This window comes from Falco biarmicus, chromosome 4 (assembly GCF_023638135.1).
Source record: "Falco biarmicus isolate bFalBia1 chromosome 4, bFalBia1.pri, whole genome shotgun sequence".
NCBI classification, from domain to species: domain Eukaryota; kingdom Metazoa; phylum Chordata; class Aves; order Falconiformes; family Falconidae; genus Falco; species Falco biarmicus.
In genome coordinates this window covers 3,277,406-3,294,355 of record NC_079291.1, presented here as the reverse complement: position 1 = coordinate 3,294,355, position 16,950 = coordinate 3,277,406, and the positions used below count along the sequence as shown (strand labels likewise).

At 48.1% G+C, this 16,950-nt stretch overlaps 4 protein-coding genes across 4 annotated transcripts in view; all 4 read left to right on the top strand.

Moving 5' to 3' along the window:
* On the top strand, positions 1-2,433 carry HOXA7 (homeobox A7). Its single transcript, XM_056335922.1, has 2 exons — positions 1-507; positions 1,588-2,433. Exons 1-2 carry the CDS (start codon positions 132-134, stop codon positions 1,869-1,871), a joined length of 660 nt encoding a protein of 219 aa, XP_056191897.1. The 5' UTR covers positions 1-131; the 3' UTR covers positions 1,872-2,433.
* A 2,109-nt stretch (positions 2,434-4,542) lies between these two features.
* Positions 4,543-16,950, top strand: part of HOXA3 (homeobox A3) — a 45,553-nt gene continuing 33,145 nt past the window's right edge. The window contains exons 1-2 of the mRNA XM_056335915.1: positions 4,543-4,673; positions 16,491-16,595. The gene's annotated coding sequence lies outside the window, so the exon portion shown is untranslated. The remainder of the gene's footprint in view (positions 4,674-16,490; positions 16,596-16,950) is intronic.
* HOXA6 (homeobox A6) lies at positions 8,646-11,047 on the top strand. Its single transcript, XM_056335921.1, has 2 exons — positions 8,646-9,282; positions 10,646-11,047. The coding sequence occupies exons 1-2, from the start codon at positions 8,847-8,849 to the stop codon at positions 10,903-10,905; spliced, it is 696 nt and encodes a 231-aa protein (XP_056191896.1). The 5' UTR covers positions 8,646-8,846; the 3' UTR covers positions 10,906-11,047.
* On the top strand, positions 12,382-15,596 carry HOXA5 (homeobox A5). The gene is made up of 2 exons (XM_056335920.1): positions 12,382-13,573; positions 14,553-15,596. Exons 1-2 carry the CDS (start codon positions 13,012-13,014, stop codon positions 14,801-14,803), a joined length of 813 nt encoding a protein of 270 aa, XP_056191895.1. The 5' UTR covers positions 12,382-13,011; the 3' UTR covers positions 14,804-15,596.

The window sequence follows — 16,950 nt, the reverse complement described above, 5'->3', positions numbered from 1 at the left end:
TGCTCGAGGCAGCTCAGTCCAAAAGAAAATGGGGTTTGGTGTAAATCTGGGGGTGTAATGTTATCATATATCACGCTACCTCGTAAAACCGACACTGAAGCCTGCCGGACAACAAATCACAGGTCAAAATTATGAGCTCTTCGTATTATGTGAATGCGCTTTTTAGCAAATATACGGCGGGGGCTTCTCTTTTCCAAAATGCAGAGCCTACTTCTTGCTCCTTTGCAAGCAACTCCCAGAGAAGCGGCTATGGACCAGGCGCGGGTGCCTTCGCCTCCTCCATGCCCGGCTTGTACAATGTGAACAGTACCATATATCAAAGCCCGTTCTCTTCCGGATACAGCCTGGGCTCTGATGCCTACAACCTGCATTGTTCCTCTTTTGATCAGAACATTCCCGTCCTCTGCAATGAGCTAACCAAACCCAGCTGTGAGAAAGCGGAGGAAAGCAACCTGCACAACCAGGCTGAGCCTAATTTCCGGATATACCCCTGGATGAGGTCTTCAGGTAGGGGCAAGCGGAGAGGGCTCGGAGCCGTGGCAGCCAGGCAAAGCGTGTCGCCAGAATTACTGTCAGCACAGCCTTTATGGTTTTAATTATAGCCGAGGCGCCATTGCGTAGAAAGCCCGTGGCATTGTATGTAAATGAGTATCATAAAACTTTTTATTGCCCAATTAATGGGTTCTAGCCTCGTAAATTTATTTAACTCCATTTGCTATGGAATTTTAGCATTGAGTTGATTTGCGCTGTTTGCTATAGAAATGTGGAGAGTTGGCTGCGGGCTCCCAGAGCCCCCACGGGTAAACGTCTCCCCTGCCCTCTGCCGAAGTTGGGCAAAGAAATCCCGCTGGCGGGGGAAGGCGGAGGGGAGAGGGGCGTTCAGGAGCGGGGGACGGGCTGCTGAAGACTTTGCCAGCCCACGTTGCCGAGACGTGCCACTTTCGTCCCCCCTGCCCTTTCCACGGAGATAAGGATCTATAGAAATGTACTAAACAGGAAAACGGGGCGGGGGGGGACGACGACGACACGGGGGGACGGGACTGGGGGCGAGAGTGTGTGAAAAAGGAGAGCTCTCTTCTGGAGCTAAATGCGATGTATTGTTTACGATCCAGGCGGGGTTGGGGGGTGTGTGTGTGTGTGTGTAGGGAGCCCCCGACATGAAAATAAAATAAATACAGCCCAGCCTTCCAGCTTTTTATTTCCCCTTGCGAAACGCGAAAGTCTGGAAGGTTTTAGGGAAATACATAGCCTGGGGGCAAAGTTCCTCCTCCCAAAAGCAATTTCCTCCCCCACCTCCTCTCCTGAATGCTTTCTCTCCACTTTTTCTAGGTCTCGAGCAACTTAATTTTTGCCCTGCCTGAGCAGGGCAGGTCGTGTGGCTGAAATGTCTTTGTTAGGGCAAAGTGGGGGGGCGGGTGGAAGTGAGGGAAGGGGATCATTCACTCTCGCTCGGCCGCTTTTTGTTTGTTTAATAATAATAATCATAATAACAACAATAATGAACCCAGACACACACCCAACACTAAAAAGAGAAAACTTTCCACTTCTCTTCTTGCCTAACTCCTGGCCGTGTGTGCCTGCTTTCAGGTCCAGATAGGAAGCGAGGGCGCCAGACCTACACCCGCTACCAGACCCTGGAGCTGGAGAAGGAATTCCACTTCAATCGTTATCTGACTCGGCGGCGGAGGATAGAGATCGCCCATGCCCTTTGCCTGACGGAAAGGCAGATCAAAATCTGGTTCCAAAACCGGAGGATGAAGTGGAAGAAGGAGCACAAGGAAGAGAGCTCCAGCACCCCGGCTCCCAACGAGCCCACGTCAGCAGCAGCCTCGGTCGAGAAAGTGGAAGAAGACGAAGAGGAGGAGGACTAAGGAGTCCCACTCGAGGAAGCGATCTCAGTATAACGTATGCACATGACAGTTGGAAAAGCTCCCTTTAAAGAGGGGAGAAGAAAAAACAAAACAACAACAAAAAAAGAGAGACACTCACTGTTTTTATTTAAAAAAATACAAAAATATCAGTTCCCTTTAATAATCATCTTGCAAGTGAGCATTTGCAAACACGAAAATGTTTCTTGGGGTGGCTTTCCAGCCTTCTCTCCACTCTCTTGTACTCCCCAAATCTGCCCTGTGCCGAACTTCTCGGTAATATCTCCTAAGAGCATCCTACAATCATTTGTTTTTTCGTTTACCCAAACCTGGCTGAGTTTGTCCAGGAGACATTTCAGTGAGAGAACTGCTGCTTGCACAGATGGTAAACCGTGACCTTCCGAAATAACTACCTGACTCAATAGTCCCAATCATGTGTAAGGGGAAAAGTGCATTAGGCTCACATTAAGAAAAACTACCTAATTTTGAATAAGTAGCTCTGCACTTCTCTTTTTTTTTCTTTTTTTCTTTTTTTTAATTATTGTTAGGAAAGTATCATAACTAACAGCTACACTAACAAAAGGTTAAACGGCAAGGGGAAAAAAAAAAAAAAAAAAAAAAAAAGATGTTCCACAAACCACTACAATCCACAGCAATGATTTGTACTACCTATTTTCCAGACTACCTATATATCTTGCTCCGCCTACCTATCTTCGAAAGTATACTGTATTTTAGTAGTCGAAAGAAGATAACATTACTAATGTGAATCGCAAAATGCTTTTAGAAATGTAAGTGTAGTCATTTGAAAAGCACGCATCAATAGCTTTGGTATAGAATTTGGTACCGAAAAGGCTGAATATATTTAAATTTAAAATAATATATTTATTCCAAAGCAATTATAAATGAAAACCATATGCTGCAATATATCTTTGTTCTCGATTCTTTACTATTCCGAGGAAGCAAACATGCCAATATTGTACAAAGCGGTTTAATATCTCCCGTTGGCTTCTACCTTCGGCTGCCTCTGCTAAAGGCCGTTTTATTCTAGGTTGATCTTAATATAGCGGGAAGTGTTCTTTGAGAAGTGAATTTAAATGACCATGTAACCACCTTTAAAAAAACCCTGTTTGTCCTGAATATCTGAACGTGTTAATATGTAATACCGTGAATTTTCCTACAATAGCAGATACTGGTTGGGGTTTTTTTTGTTGGTTTTTCTTTTTTTTTTTTTTTTTGTCATTTATATTCGTCTTGGAGTTAATTTGTAAGATCATGTCATAAATTGGGAAGTATGTAATTAATTTGGAAACTTTGTAGCATGATGTATTGTTAAGAACTCTGTATAAATCCGTCTTGAAGGTTTGGCGAAAGTTTATTCAAAAATTGTATGTTACAATGTGTTTCGATGTGTTCGTTGTGAACATTTGGGTATGCCGTGTAAGTATTGGAAGTGGGGAAAAAAATGTCTGTGAACTCTCTTTGGAAGTGATACCGTGTTCAAACATCTCCCACAATAAATGTGTTTTATGTTACACAGAAAATAAATATGCTTGTTGACAATGAATTGTGTTTGTTTATTAGGGAAACATTTCGAAGGAAGCATAAAAAAATAATTTACACAGACAAATAGAGAAATCAGACCATATAAATCTTCTTCTTCCGTAATCAAAGGAAAAAAATGCAAGGTGATGAATTGATAGGAATCAGTCAATTTCTGAATTTTTTTTCCCCCTAGCGCAGTTGATTAATAAAGCGGAAAGCCTTCTTTATGGGAGGGCTTCCTTCCACCGTGTTCCCGTGTCCTCTTGCAATCATAACCTCTGTCCAGCCGGCCGGCGATCAAGCCGAAATCACATGCAGTGAAATAATAATTTGTAATGAACAGAAAGTGAGATGCGAAAGTTCCAAGCATAAATGATCTGGTCAAGTACGTGTGTGGTTTGTGCGTGCAGCTTTTGGGGGGCGGAGGGGCATCAGGATAGCATTAAAAAGGGGGGAAATCCCCCCGCTTTAGAAAATGTATCGGTTTTGCCAGCTACCACGTAATGTCTAGGAGATCTAATATTTTCAATCTTTTTTAAAAAAAGAAGAAAAAAAAAATCTCCCCCTAAAAGTCCCTTTATTCGGCCGGGTAAATGCAGGTAGAACCAGAGCATCATTTGCACAGAAGTTCCCTTTTCCTGCTATACTCCATTCCTGGTCAACGTACTAATTGTAATTTTAATAAAATTAGTACAAACTCCAGGTCTTTTAGAAAACTCCAGGGCTGCCTCTGTGGTAAGATGGCGCCTCTCTAAGACCTGCCTCTTCTTAGTGATGAGGAAAAGGCCATAAATCCGTTGTTGTTTATGAAAATTTACAACTTTGCAATACAACTTTATGAGTTGTTCGGTTTTTCCATTGGTCGTTGTCGGTCATGTGGATGGTAACCGTGAACATGAACTTTTTTATAATTTCCCTTGCGAGAATAGAGCCGCATTCTTTTGCTGAGCTCTGTCCTGCTTCGGATCTCTCTGGCTTTCAATCCCCATTTCATTTGTTCTTTGTAAGGCAATAGTGAACAAAGTGTGCGGAGGTTCGGCATAAGCAGCCGCCTAGAACACAGATCCGGGATGGCAATTTCCAGTTCCCCCGCTGGAAGGTGTGGCATATTGGATTCAAAGCACTGGCGTGGCAGATTTTCAACTTGCAACCTGGCTAATTTCCTGCTTCTTCTGGCACCAAAAGGAGGGCGATTCGTCTCCTGTGCAGCCAAAGCGACAGCTGTCAAAGTCGCAGGGGCTCCTGTGAGCCAGAACCTAAAAGGTGAGAAATGTATATGACACTACCGTAAGCAGGGAAACATGGTTTAATACGTTTAAATATTAGACATGTGCAATTAAACCAAATTGAAATGTTACCGGCCAAAAATAGAGGTGGCTGCAGCTCAGTTGATTTTGACCAGTGCATGCAAAAATATGCCTAAATAAATTGTCTACTTTCTATTATTTAGCAAGGACGCTGTGGATTTTTTTTTTCACGAAGTTTATTTCTGTTTGCATTTGCCAGAGGGTTGCTGTGACATTCAGGTTATTTTCTCAGAATGTAGGTTTATAGTATCAATCCGGGTTGGTTTGATTTTTTTTTTCCCCGCAGCACAAGGAAAAAAAAAATTAACCCCCCCATATTTTTTTTTTTTATTTCGTAGCATTAACTTAAAGTTCATTTGCGGCAGCTGAAATGTAGATGTAATTTAATTTTTACTGTTTCAGAAAAAAACCCAGCAGTCAGCACAATGACTCCTGGCTCCCCTGGCATGTTCAGGAGAAAGGTTATTTCTGCGCGGCGGAAACAGCGCGAATGTGTCTTTGATTTTCTTTATCAGATCAAGCGCTGCCTGCAAACCCCCCATGCCTCGCCGTGGGTCCATCGGAGCAGAGGTGCCGGCGCTTTCCGGCGTGGGTAGCTTGCGCTCCTCGGCTGCGCGGAGCGGGATTTGCAGCAGCTAAACTGATCTCAGCGCCGGAGATGGAGCTTTTTTCCCCCCTTTCCCTCCTTGTTGTGACTGTTACGGTGCGGCGCTGGGGCGGGGGGAGCGGCGGCTGGCGAGCCGGTGCCCCGCGGTGTGTGCCGACGGGGGGGGGAGCGGGGCCCCGGGGACGGCGCCCCCGAGACCCCCCGCCGCCGCCCGGCTCCGCTCCCGCCTCCTTATGGCAAGTGAGCGGCTCTGGGCGCTTTAAGTGTTGGCCCCGGCTCTGCTTGTACTGCCGGGCTGATAAAGCATTGCATTTGCATTGCATTGCGGTATCCGCCGGACTGGAGCTGCAGTGAGCGCCGGATTATTTATTGCGGGGCCGCGGGTGCTCAGTGCTGCCACGGCGTGGCGGAACGGCGGAGGCGGGCGCGGAGCGGCCCCCGCAGCCCCTGGGAAGGGCAGCGCTGGGAGCCTGCGCTGCTCGGGGGAAACCCAAATAAAAGACCAAATAAAATAATTAAGAAAACAACAACCCAACAAAAAAATCTGGCCTACCTTTTTCTATAGGAGCATCGCGGCTCGCCCCCGGGCAAGATATTCCTGCGGGACCGGCTCTGCCCCCTCCCCTTTCCCTCCGCTTGTAGCTCGGTGCGTGTCAACTGTAAAATATTACAGTGGGAGCGGGCTGGGAGGACCCGCCCGCGCCTCCCCGGCCAGGCTCCCGCACCCCGTCAGCCTAAACAACGGTTCGCCTTGCCCAAACTGTTTGGATTAGGAGCTATTAGTTAAAGGTTGGTTTTGGTGACGCTGCCGAGCATGATAAGGATTTGTAAGTGGTTTTATATCCTAGGAAAAGGAGGCTTTTCAGTTTAAGAGGGTTACTGCCCCCGCACCTGTATCCGAGGGTGGCTGAGGTTGCCGTCCGGGTTTTCGGCGGGAGGAGGAAGGCGAAGTGTGTGGTGGAGGAGGTGCTGGGGATGCGGGGAATTCCGAAAACAAATAAAAGGCGGATTAAATACACGGGTATCGCAAAGTGTGATTTTGTTGCGGTGGCAAAATGCAGCGGTTGGCTTTCTGCTTTCCAGGGGGGGAAATGGTGAAGGGAAACTGCTGCGAAATGTGTCCGGACAGGGCATTTCCCCAACAGAGCTGGGGGGTAACAGATTATTGTAATTCGGGGTTTTCTGGGGGTAGGGGGGAGGAGCGGAAAGGATGCCTGAATGTGACTGAAGCGGAGATTGCAGTGCAGATTGTTTAGCTGTCACTGTAACTATTCTAACACGACCCAGCCAGGCAAACGTGCACATTTCATTCCTTTTAATATTATGGGATCAACGAAGAAATATTTTCGCTGCCTGCCGTCGGGCTTTCGACAGTTTGGTTTGGAGGCAAACAGTATCTTGAAAAGGAGGAAAGAAACAAAAAGAAAAAGAGAGAAAGAGAAAAAAAATCAGTCTGTAACTGATGCTATAAAATGTAAATATAACTAAACTTAGAGTGATTTTTTTTTTTTTTTGTCTCTGTGTGATGGATTGAAACAAAAGACTGTCTGGCCACAACTTGTTTAAAGTGAGGCTGGTGGGTTTCGCTCGGCCCGAGTATTCATTTTTCACGGTGCGTTTTCGTTCTGACCTATGTTGGCGAAAATCTACTCTTTTAAAGACCTCTTTGTATTTAGCGTGCTGTGTATCTGTTTGCTGGTGTTCCCTCATTTTTTAACTCTATTCTCACTGAGTAAAAACCTTTTTCTGGAGAAGGCTGGCTTTCAGGAAATACATGTTTCTGAAATGACCTTCCAAAGCATGCAGCTAGTGAGCTGTAATTCTACCAGGTGTGTTTATGGATTAGCCGGGCTGAAGAGGTTAAGGAAGTTGGGAGCAAAAAAAAAATAAAATTGGAGGCAATCAACATCTGAATGTGAAAGTCCAGCTGAGACTGTGAACAATACAATCTATTGTGGAGCGATGTTTTAACTCACTACTGTTTTATAGGTATCGTAATCTGCCCCCGGAAATGAGACAAATAGTCTCCCAACAACAACAAAACTCTCCTTTGAAAGCTACTTTAGGAAACAGGGCTCGTACGAATGTCACTTTCCGTCAGAGCGCGTTTAAAGTCAGGCTATTCAATCTGTTGTAATGAGCACGGATTATGAGTAAATACAGCTTGGAATGAACAACCTCATGTTATCTCCAGGAACTGCAGGGTTACGGCTGAATTAAAAGCGCCTCAGCGTATTTCATCAGCACTGTTACTGTCCCTGCCCTGGGCCAAGAATTATATTTCCGCTATGGGGTAACTGCCATGTTGAAAAATGAAGGTGGAAATATTTGTTTCACGTATTATTTTTTTCCCTTTTAAAGACACACATCCACATTTAATCAAATTATTCGGAGCAACAACGAAACCGATTGGCTTCTGCTGACTCATTAGCAGGGCTGTATTAATTGGGAATAGTCCTACTGGCTCGTTTTTTAATTTGAATGTTTTATTTCCTCGGGTGGACTCTGGCGGGGGGCGGGGGAACTCGGGGAGAAAGGACACGTGGAACTTTATCTGGGCTGCTCGGGGGGCGCCGGGAGCCCGCCCAGCCCTTCCCGGGGCCTTCTCGGGCATTTGGTGCAAACCAAAAATCCCCCTCCCCGGAAGGCCACCGTTTCCTCCCCCGGCCACAACCTTTGCGTTAATTATGAGGGTGTTCATTAAGATACAAGACCTCTTCCACGCAGGACGCGTCGGCCTCTTTCACAAAAGCTAGGTTCGGTGGTAAGGCGGGCTCCCCGGGCGAGCTCCGCAGGGAAGTCTCAGCGGAGGGGCGGTTTGCGGGGAAAATAATAAAATAAAAATCGCCTAAACCCTCCTGGATGCGGTTGTGGCTTCGGGGTGGGAAAAGGCAGAGAGGCCGCCCGGCCCCCCAGCGCTGCGCGGCGCTCCGCTCCCCCTTCACGTGCTCCCTCCGCTCCAAACTTTCCCCCGCCGCATCCTCCGCCACCGGAGGGCCGGGGGCGCCTCGCCCGCCCTGCCCGCGGGGCTGCGCCGCTCCCGGGGGCGCCAAGCCTGCCCCGGGGCCCCCAACTTTTAAGGGCGCCCCCCCGCCTCCAGCCGCCGGGTGGGGGGGTGTCCCCGTCCGCCGCTGTCACGCTGCCCGCACCGCCTGCTCCTGCCGGGAATTATTCCTGTTATTATTACTGTTGTTATTATCGGAATATTTTTCCTCCGGAGGGGCGGTGCCGCCCCGGGGGCGCGGCCGGTCCCAGCGGCGCGGCGTTGCGTTGCGCGGCGCTGCGCGGGGCGGCGCGGCGGGGCCGGGGCTGCCGGTAAGTTGGCGGCGCGGTGGCGGCGGCCCCGGGGGAGCGGGCGCCGCGCGCGCTCCCATTGGCCGCCCCGCCGTCAGCTGCTCCTATTTTCTGCTGTCGCTTTTGGCGCTCGGCCATCCAGAAACAAACCACTTCGACGACTCCTAATAGTTATCGCCAGATGTACTAATACACAACAAATCACGGTCCGGGAGAGGGGGAGAGCAAATGAGTTCCTATTTCGTGAATCCCACTTTCCCGGGAAGCCTGCCCGGGGGCCAGGACTCTTTCCTCGGGCAGATCCCCCTTTACCCGGCGGGCTATGATGCTCTCAGGCATTTTCCGGCTTCGTACGGGGCAAGCAGCCTGCAGGACAAGACTTACACCTCACCTTGTTTCTACCAACAGTCCAACACCGTCATTACTTGCAATCGGGCTTCCTATGAGTACGGAGCCTCTTGTTTTTATTCGGACAAGGAAATTAGTAGCGCCTCTCCCTCCGGCAGTGGCAAACAGAGGGGGGCCGGGGACTACCTGCACTTTTCTTCCGATCAACAGTACAAATCCAGCGGCGTCCAAGCCAAAATTGTAAATGACGAAGGCACCGACCGGAAGTACACGAGTCCTGTTTACCCCTGGATGCAGCGGATGAACTCCTGCGCTGGTAAGGCGTTTCGATGCAATCAAGGGGGGTGGGGGGTGTGTGGAAGGAAAAGTTTCTTTCCCCAAGATTTTGGGGTGGTTTTTGGTTTTGAGATGAAGTCCTGACTGCTGGAGAGGCACGGTTCCTGCAGGGCAGCGTGTAACACGAAACCTTCCCAGGTTATTTTAGACCTGGCACATTGGCACCCGGGGAACAGTGGCCGAGAGCCCAGCTTGTGGATTCACTGCTGGAAGTTACTGGGGAATCCTTAGGAAGCGGGGGTGTGTGGGGTGGGGGGGTATGGGAGAAAAAAAAAGAGAAAGAGGAAAAAAAAGGAGCACAGCAGTTTTACCACCCTCCTAAAGCCACCCCAAAGCCTCTGTTCCGCTTCTTCATTGTCAGAGAGCGATGCAGGGAATATGCCCTCTGTACTGAGGATCCAATGCATTTGTGGCACATTCCTCCTCGCCCCCCTCCCCCAGCTCATTAGCCTGTAAGTATTGGATATTGAGAGCACGTTTCTGGGGCCGTGGGCGCACTTCCATGGCATCGCGGATTTTCTCTGACTTACGAGTGAACTTCACATAATTGAACTATTCTGTCCAGGAGTGATGCGGGGTGGTGGTGGGGTGTATTGGGGTGGCACTTATTTTTAATTATCCCGTATTAAGACGTTTACTTCCAGTGTTTGCTAATGACTCCCATCCTCTCCCCTCCCGAGTTCATGTTTGCTGGACTGTGGGTCGCATTTCTTTTTTGGAAAGTTAAACTTTTAGCAAGACCATTCTGATGCTGCTTTGCATTCGAGGGCAGTAAATTCCGGAGCAAATGGCAAAGGCTCTTCTATGATCTTTAGCTGATGTCTATAATTATACTTCAATTACAGATCCTCTGTAGTCACAGCCATGGCAATAGAGTGTGTTTGTGTAAACACACCCGCATATACGTGCGCACACACACACACATATGCATGCGTTCAGCTCCCCGGATCGCGCACACGTGTGTGTGTGTGTGTGTGTGTGTGCGCGCGCGCGCGTGTGTGTGTGCGCGCACAGGGTCTCAACATGCATCGGGTAGACACTGCTCAGCGGTTCACACGGTGCGACCTACTTCACTTTCCCTAGTTCCACCTTAAAGCCTCTTTGTATGCCAGTTGCCCCACCACCGTAAGCACGCTGCACATCCGCATTTGCAGCTGGTCAGGCAGGAGAAAGGAAAAGAGGGGGGGAGGAAAAAAAAAAAAAAAAGGCTCCAGGAAACCACAGCAGCTTCCCCCCTCCCCGTGATTGTGCCTGCAAAAGGAGGCAGAATATACTAATCGCTCTTTCTGGTCTGAAATCAGTGGGCCCTGTCCAATGCGATCGTTTTGTCTTTACTTCTACAGGTACAGTATATGGAACTCATGGGAGACGAGGGAGGCAAACTTACACCAGATACCAAACGCTAGAGTTAGAGAAGGAATTTCATTTTAACAGATACTTAACCCGAAGACGACGTATTGAGATTGCAAACGCTCTCTGCCTTACTGAACGCCAGATTAAAATATGGTTTCAAAACAGGCGGATGAAATGGAAAAAGGAAAACAAATTCATAAATTCCACACCGCCCAGCAGCGAAGAAACAGAGGAAAAGTCAGGGGAGTAGAACCATGTTTAATAAACGCTACCAGGCCTTTCCTTAGTGCTTACTATTACTATTATTATTTACCTTGTGTTCCTTCTGCTACTAAAATCCTATAGGTTTTTCACAGTCTATTAATTCCCAAAAGGCTTGGTTAAAAGATGTACATTTTCAATCATCTGTGACTTTCTTTAATGTATGTGGAAGCCCTAGCTTTCGAGCTACAGGCATGTATGTATATAACCATCTTTCGAAAGCATAGATGGCGTTGCTTAATATGTTAGAGAAATGGCCCAGATTTTTAAATATTTGAGGTCAGCTTCTGTGTGTGGGTGCGTGTCCCCGGTGTGCCTGTGTGAAAAGACATAAGAGAGTGATTTTTTTTTTATTAGAAATGTTAGTGTTGTAGAAATACGAGAGATTTTAGAAAACCCTGGGTTTATTTTGTTGCTAACTCCCGCCATGTCGGGCCATCTCGTTATGTTGTTTGGGAGCTTATGGTCTGCAGGGAAGAAAAAAAAAGTTTTACGCATGTGTAAGATATTTAAATGGCAAAAAGAAGGAAAACACTGTTAAAAAAATCGTTGTACAAACCCCTGGGCATAAACTTGCAGTTAAAGTGAAGATGAATTGCAGGGAGATTTTTAAAATGCCGCTGAACTGCCTAATCTGCACTACTAGTATTGAAGTAAAAAACTCGGCGTTAAACTTCAGGGGAAGCGAGGAAAGAGGTTTCAAAGCGGTCGAATTTCTGTGGTTCCCGTTGAGCTTACACTGAGGTTTCGGTGAGCTCAGCTCTACACTGAAGGGGCTTTGAATTATGGACTACGTTTCTTGGGGCTTCGTGGGCTTGGGTCGATCTTCCTTTCTTCTCTTTCCTTTCTTTCCTTTTTTTTTTTTTTTTTTTTTTTTTAATTAAAAGAAAGTGTCTGTCATATTAACTCGGGGATCTTCTTCCCTGCTTTTGTGTTATCTTAATTCACATTCGCATTTCTTAGCACTGGAAAAAATAAATAGATACTCTAAAGAAAAGTAGCTGCCATAAAATGCTTCCATTTCGAGTTCTCTATAAGTAAAATAAGCGCAGCGAAAATATCGATTAATATATACGATGTATCTCTATATATTATATTGTGTGTGCGTGAGTGTGCGTGTGAAGCTGTGTACAAATACACTTGTATAAGCATTAAGGCTCTTTTGTTTGGAAGGCAGCGCAGTTTGGGCTACCGCTCTAAATATTTTAAAAGCCAAATCTGGAAAATACTAATGCAAAATGGCTACCGCCGCATTCAGACGGTTTTTTTTTCCCGAGAGGCGGAAAAATAACGGCGACCGTAAAGGCGCCTGGAATTTGACCCCCTAGTTAGAAAAACGCTGCACGATATTTATCTTTCATAGGTACCTGCCATTTCAGATCGGCAGGACCCAGGCGCCTCTCGAAACCTCCGGCGCGGGAAAAAGGGGGAAGGGGGGAGGAATCATTAAAAAAAAAAAAAAAAAAAAAGTAAGAGACATAAACGTTGCCAGCATAGCATCCGAGGATGGGTAACGTAGGATATGTGAACCGGTGTAAATAAGCCTCGCGCGGGGGAGAACAGGCACAAAGCGGAGCGGTCCCCGCATGCCAGGCTCTCCGGCGGCCGGGGTCGCGCAGCAAGCTCCGCCGGCCCCGCAGCCCCGCCGCCGGCTGCCGGTGCCGCCGTCGGCGGTGGCAGGCTAGGCGGCGGCGTGCCCCGCGCCGCTCCGCGCCGCCGTCGGGGGCCGTCACCCCGGGCCGACCCCGCGGAGCCGCCGCCATCCCCCGCGCCGCCAGCGGGTGGCGCTGGAGGCCGGCGGACGGGCGGGCGGCGGCGGCGGCGGCGCGCGGCGGCGGCGCGCCCCGGGCCGCCCGCGCCCTCCCAGCTCCCCCACCAGTGCACGAGTTTACCTCTAGAGGTCATCAGGCAGGATTTACGACTGGACAACAAAAGCACGTGATGTGAAGCCGTACCCCATATTTGGGTGCCTACGTAGGAGGGAACCAAGTACATGTCCCAGTCATTTCCATAATTCATCATAAATTGTGCAAGGGTGCTATAGACGCACAAAACGACCAAGAGCCACAAATCAAGCACACATATCAAAAAACAAATGAGCTCTTATTTTGTAAACTCATTTTGCGGTCGCTATCCAAATGGCCCGGACTACCAGTTACATAATTATGGAGATCACAGCTCGGTGAGCGAGCAATACAGGGACTCCGCCAGCATGCACTCCGGCAGGTACGGATACGGCTACAATGGCATGGACCTCAGCGTCGGGCGCTCTGCTTCCACCCACTTTGGTGCCAATGAGAGACCCCGCAGTTACCCGGCCAACACCACCTCTGCCTCGACAGAGCCCAGGTACAACCAGCCCGCGACGTCTTCCCACTCGCCTCCCCCTGACCCTCTGCCCTGCACCGCCGTGGCCGGTTCGCCTGTCAGCGAGAGTCACCACGGGGTGAAAAACTCCCTCGCCAACTCCACCAGCACTTCGTCCAATTCCAGCAGCAACACGCACATCAGCAGAGACGGGGTTGGCACCTCGTCTGGGACTGAGGAAGACACTCCAGCAAGCAGCGAGCAGGCAAGTGCCCCGACCGACCAAAGCACAGCCCAGCCTTCACAGCCCCAGATCTACCCCTGGATGCGAAAACTGCACATAAGTCATGGTAAAGCATATACCCTGTTCTTTCTTTATTTCTCTGGAGGAAAAGGAGGATTTAATGTAAACCGGGTGGCTGCGCCGAGCAAGGTCGGGGAGAGGGGGAGAGGAGGGCGTGAGAGCGGGCAGCCGCCGCGCACAGCACAACTCTGCTCGCAGGGAAGCACGCTCCCTTTCCCGGCGAGTCCTCTCCAAAAGGGAAAAAACCGCCCGGCCCCAAAATCACAGCCCGCCTGGCTCCCAGCGCCGGCCCCGGCGGGCGGCGGGGGAGCAGACAGCGCCTTCCCGGAGGGGGATCGGGAGCAGAGGCTGCTCCCGGCTCTCCTCTGGAAGGGGGATCCTCCAGTGGGAACGGCGCGGTTGACCCCATTTATTTTGCCAAGCCGTATCAAAAAGAGAATAAGAGAGGGCGACGAGGGCAGTTTTCACTGCTGGGAAGCCATGGGGGAGGGGGGGGGGGGGCGAGTCGCCCCAAACTCCGGGGAGAGGGCTCGAGGGGCGCGGGGAAGCGGAGCAACTTTCAGCCCGGCGTACCTGCCCTGCCCTCGCTGCTGGGGGAGCAGCCGCGGGCTCGCTGCCTCCCAGAGCCTCCCCCAGCTCAGCCGTGGGAAAGGGCTGCACGCTTCAGCTTTGCTCTCCCAGCCCTGAAATCCAGCCAGCAGCAGAGGCACCCCCCAAACCAGCTTATCTGGGGCAGGCGGAGGCGGGGGGGGGGGCGAATTAGTCTAAAAAAAAAAATTTTTTTTTTTCAATTTAAAAAAATCGAACCCCAAATCCAAGTGAAAACTTACCGAGACCACCAAATCCCCCTCCCCCAAGCCTTTCCGAAAAGGGGCTGGAGGAGGAAACTTGTTGAGCGTTTATCCAAGCCAGAAACAAAACCAGGCAGGACTGAGAATAACGGTCCTGGTCGCTGGTAGCTGCAATAAGACACGAAGGCTCCGAGTGGCTGCTGAGAATCTAAATCATGTACTTTTCTCTTCCAGACAACATAGGGGGACCAGAAGGGAAAAGGGCTCGGACTGCTTACACCCGCTATCAGACCTTGGAGCTGGAAAAGGAATTTCACTTCAATAGATACCTGACCCGCAGAAGAAGGATTGAAATAGCACATGCTCTTTGCCTCTCAGAGAGACAAATAAAGATCTGGTTCCAAAACAGGAGAATGAAATGGAAAAAGGATAATAAGCTGAAAAGTATGAGCATGGCAGCTGCAGGAGGGGCATTCCGTCCCTAAGCGTTTGATCAATTAAAAGTACTGAGCAGTATTAGCTGACCCTGCGTCTCATGTCAGTACTAAGTTGACTTTCTAAAACTTCCTTGTGTTACTTCTGTGAAGAAACCCTGTTCTTGTCGCCCTTATTCATCTTTTAATCATGAGCCTGTTTATTACCATTCTCTCGCGTGTATAAGTAGATCTGCTTTTATCGTACATTTCTTTGTCTTGAATGGCTTTGTCTTGAAAAAAATAATAGATGTTTTAACTTATTTATATGAAGCGAGCTGTGTTACTTGAAGTAACTGTTAAAACAAAACAAAACTAAACAAAAAAGAACAAAAAAATAAGGCTAAAAAAAAAAAGGAGAGAGAGAAAGAAACCCTCCCCCCGTTTAGTACAAATGTTATGTGTTGCACTCAACCTGCTTAACTGTGCATGTGTGGTCAAGTGTTAATGTCTGTATAGCTCCAAGCTGTTAAAAATATTTTTATTCAAACTACCTATATAATTCCTGTGTAATTAATGCTGTTGTAGAGGTGAAATGATGAAATCAACTGAACTTGTCCTACGTGTAGTGAATAGTGAATCTGTGACGAAAACTGTGATTCCAAGCAGTATGTCCTTGCTGTGCCTTTGTATATGACTCTTTGCACGAACTCTTAGAAGTGGCTCTTATTAAGCGCAGCTTCTGTGATGTATGTTTTTTGTGAACAAAGTTACAAATATAGTCAAAGTCTGGCTGTTTGAGCAAAATGTGATCAGCTTTTTTTTTTTTTTTTTTGTATTTGTTTTTAAAAAAACTGACTGGAAATCAACAAAAAAAATAAACTTTCTATTGTAAAGTTTTCGTGATCTGGTCTGTGCAAAGCAAGAAGTTGTGCTTCCTGATTTGCCTCTGGAAAAGATATTAACCAGTGCAGAGTTTGTAGTAAGATTTTACCTGGCTCCTGCTGCACGTTTCAAATAGTAGATGCTGCGATTGTCCGCTACCAGTATTTTTAATTGAAAGTTTGATCAGAAGTTCCTCCTTACTGGTTTCTCGCTAGGTGTAAAGCTGCATCGCAGGACCACAATCAACACCCTTTGTGGGTAAATCAACTGCTAGCTGTTTGCTGATGGTTGAAAAAAAAAAAAACCCAAAACATGTGCTTTGTTAAAACACGCTGCTAACTCAAGCCGTGTTTGCGTCGCTCTAGAATTTCTCCTGTGGTTTCATTAAGTATATTTGCAGGACAGCCACGTCCGAGCCCTCTGCGTCTAATAGCAACCCTCGCTAGCCACATTCCCACTTTTCACCCTTTAAAGATTTTTGGTTTTCTTCACTACGATTAGTTTGCTATAAACGTAATGTTACTTACCCCATCAGAGCTTGAATGGTTAACTCTTCTGGGCTTCTAAGAGCAACTAAAGATTTGCACATTTACTGACTGGTTACATTGATGCCTTCCCTTAAAAGTTATAAAACAGTAAACTTTATAAGCCCCAGTTCCGGCTATATGACATTTGGGTGCCAAATGAATAGGGTTTTGTCTATGAATTAGATCGTAAAATCATCCATAGCACAGACAGATAGGCTCACTGGCTATAAAAAGTCACGTGGTGCCATTAAAGTAAGTTTTATGGTTTTGGGGAGTTGACATCCAACATTATATACCACATAACATATAATCTCACTGACGCTGGACTTCATTTGACTCTTTTGCAGGCTACGTGTGCCTCCTGGCCATTCAAATTGTCAGGTTTAGGGACAGAAGTATCCAAACCACAAGTTCTCAATACTGTATGAAAAATGGCTCCTTGCAAGTCAAAGGTAAGTTTTGTGCACAAGTTCCTTAAAGTTTATTTGTACAGTGGGGAAGCCGAGGCTCCCGCTCGCTCTCGCTGCCTCTCTCTCCTCTCTCTTTCTTTCTCTTTCCCTTTCCCTTTCCCTTTCCCTTTCCCTTTCCCTTCCCCTCGGCCTGGAGCTTTTCAGGACGGTCCCACCGAGCCCTAGGGGCAGGATCAACCACTAACGATCCAGGTTGCGCTGCAAATCCCCCCCCATCCCTTCACTTGCAGCAGCTAGCTCTCTATTTTAACGATCAAATCAAAGTAAACCACAATAAGCGACTTTGGCAGAGATGGATTTTGGGGCCTAGCTTTAATCACTTTGACTACCGCAGAAG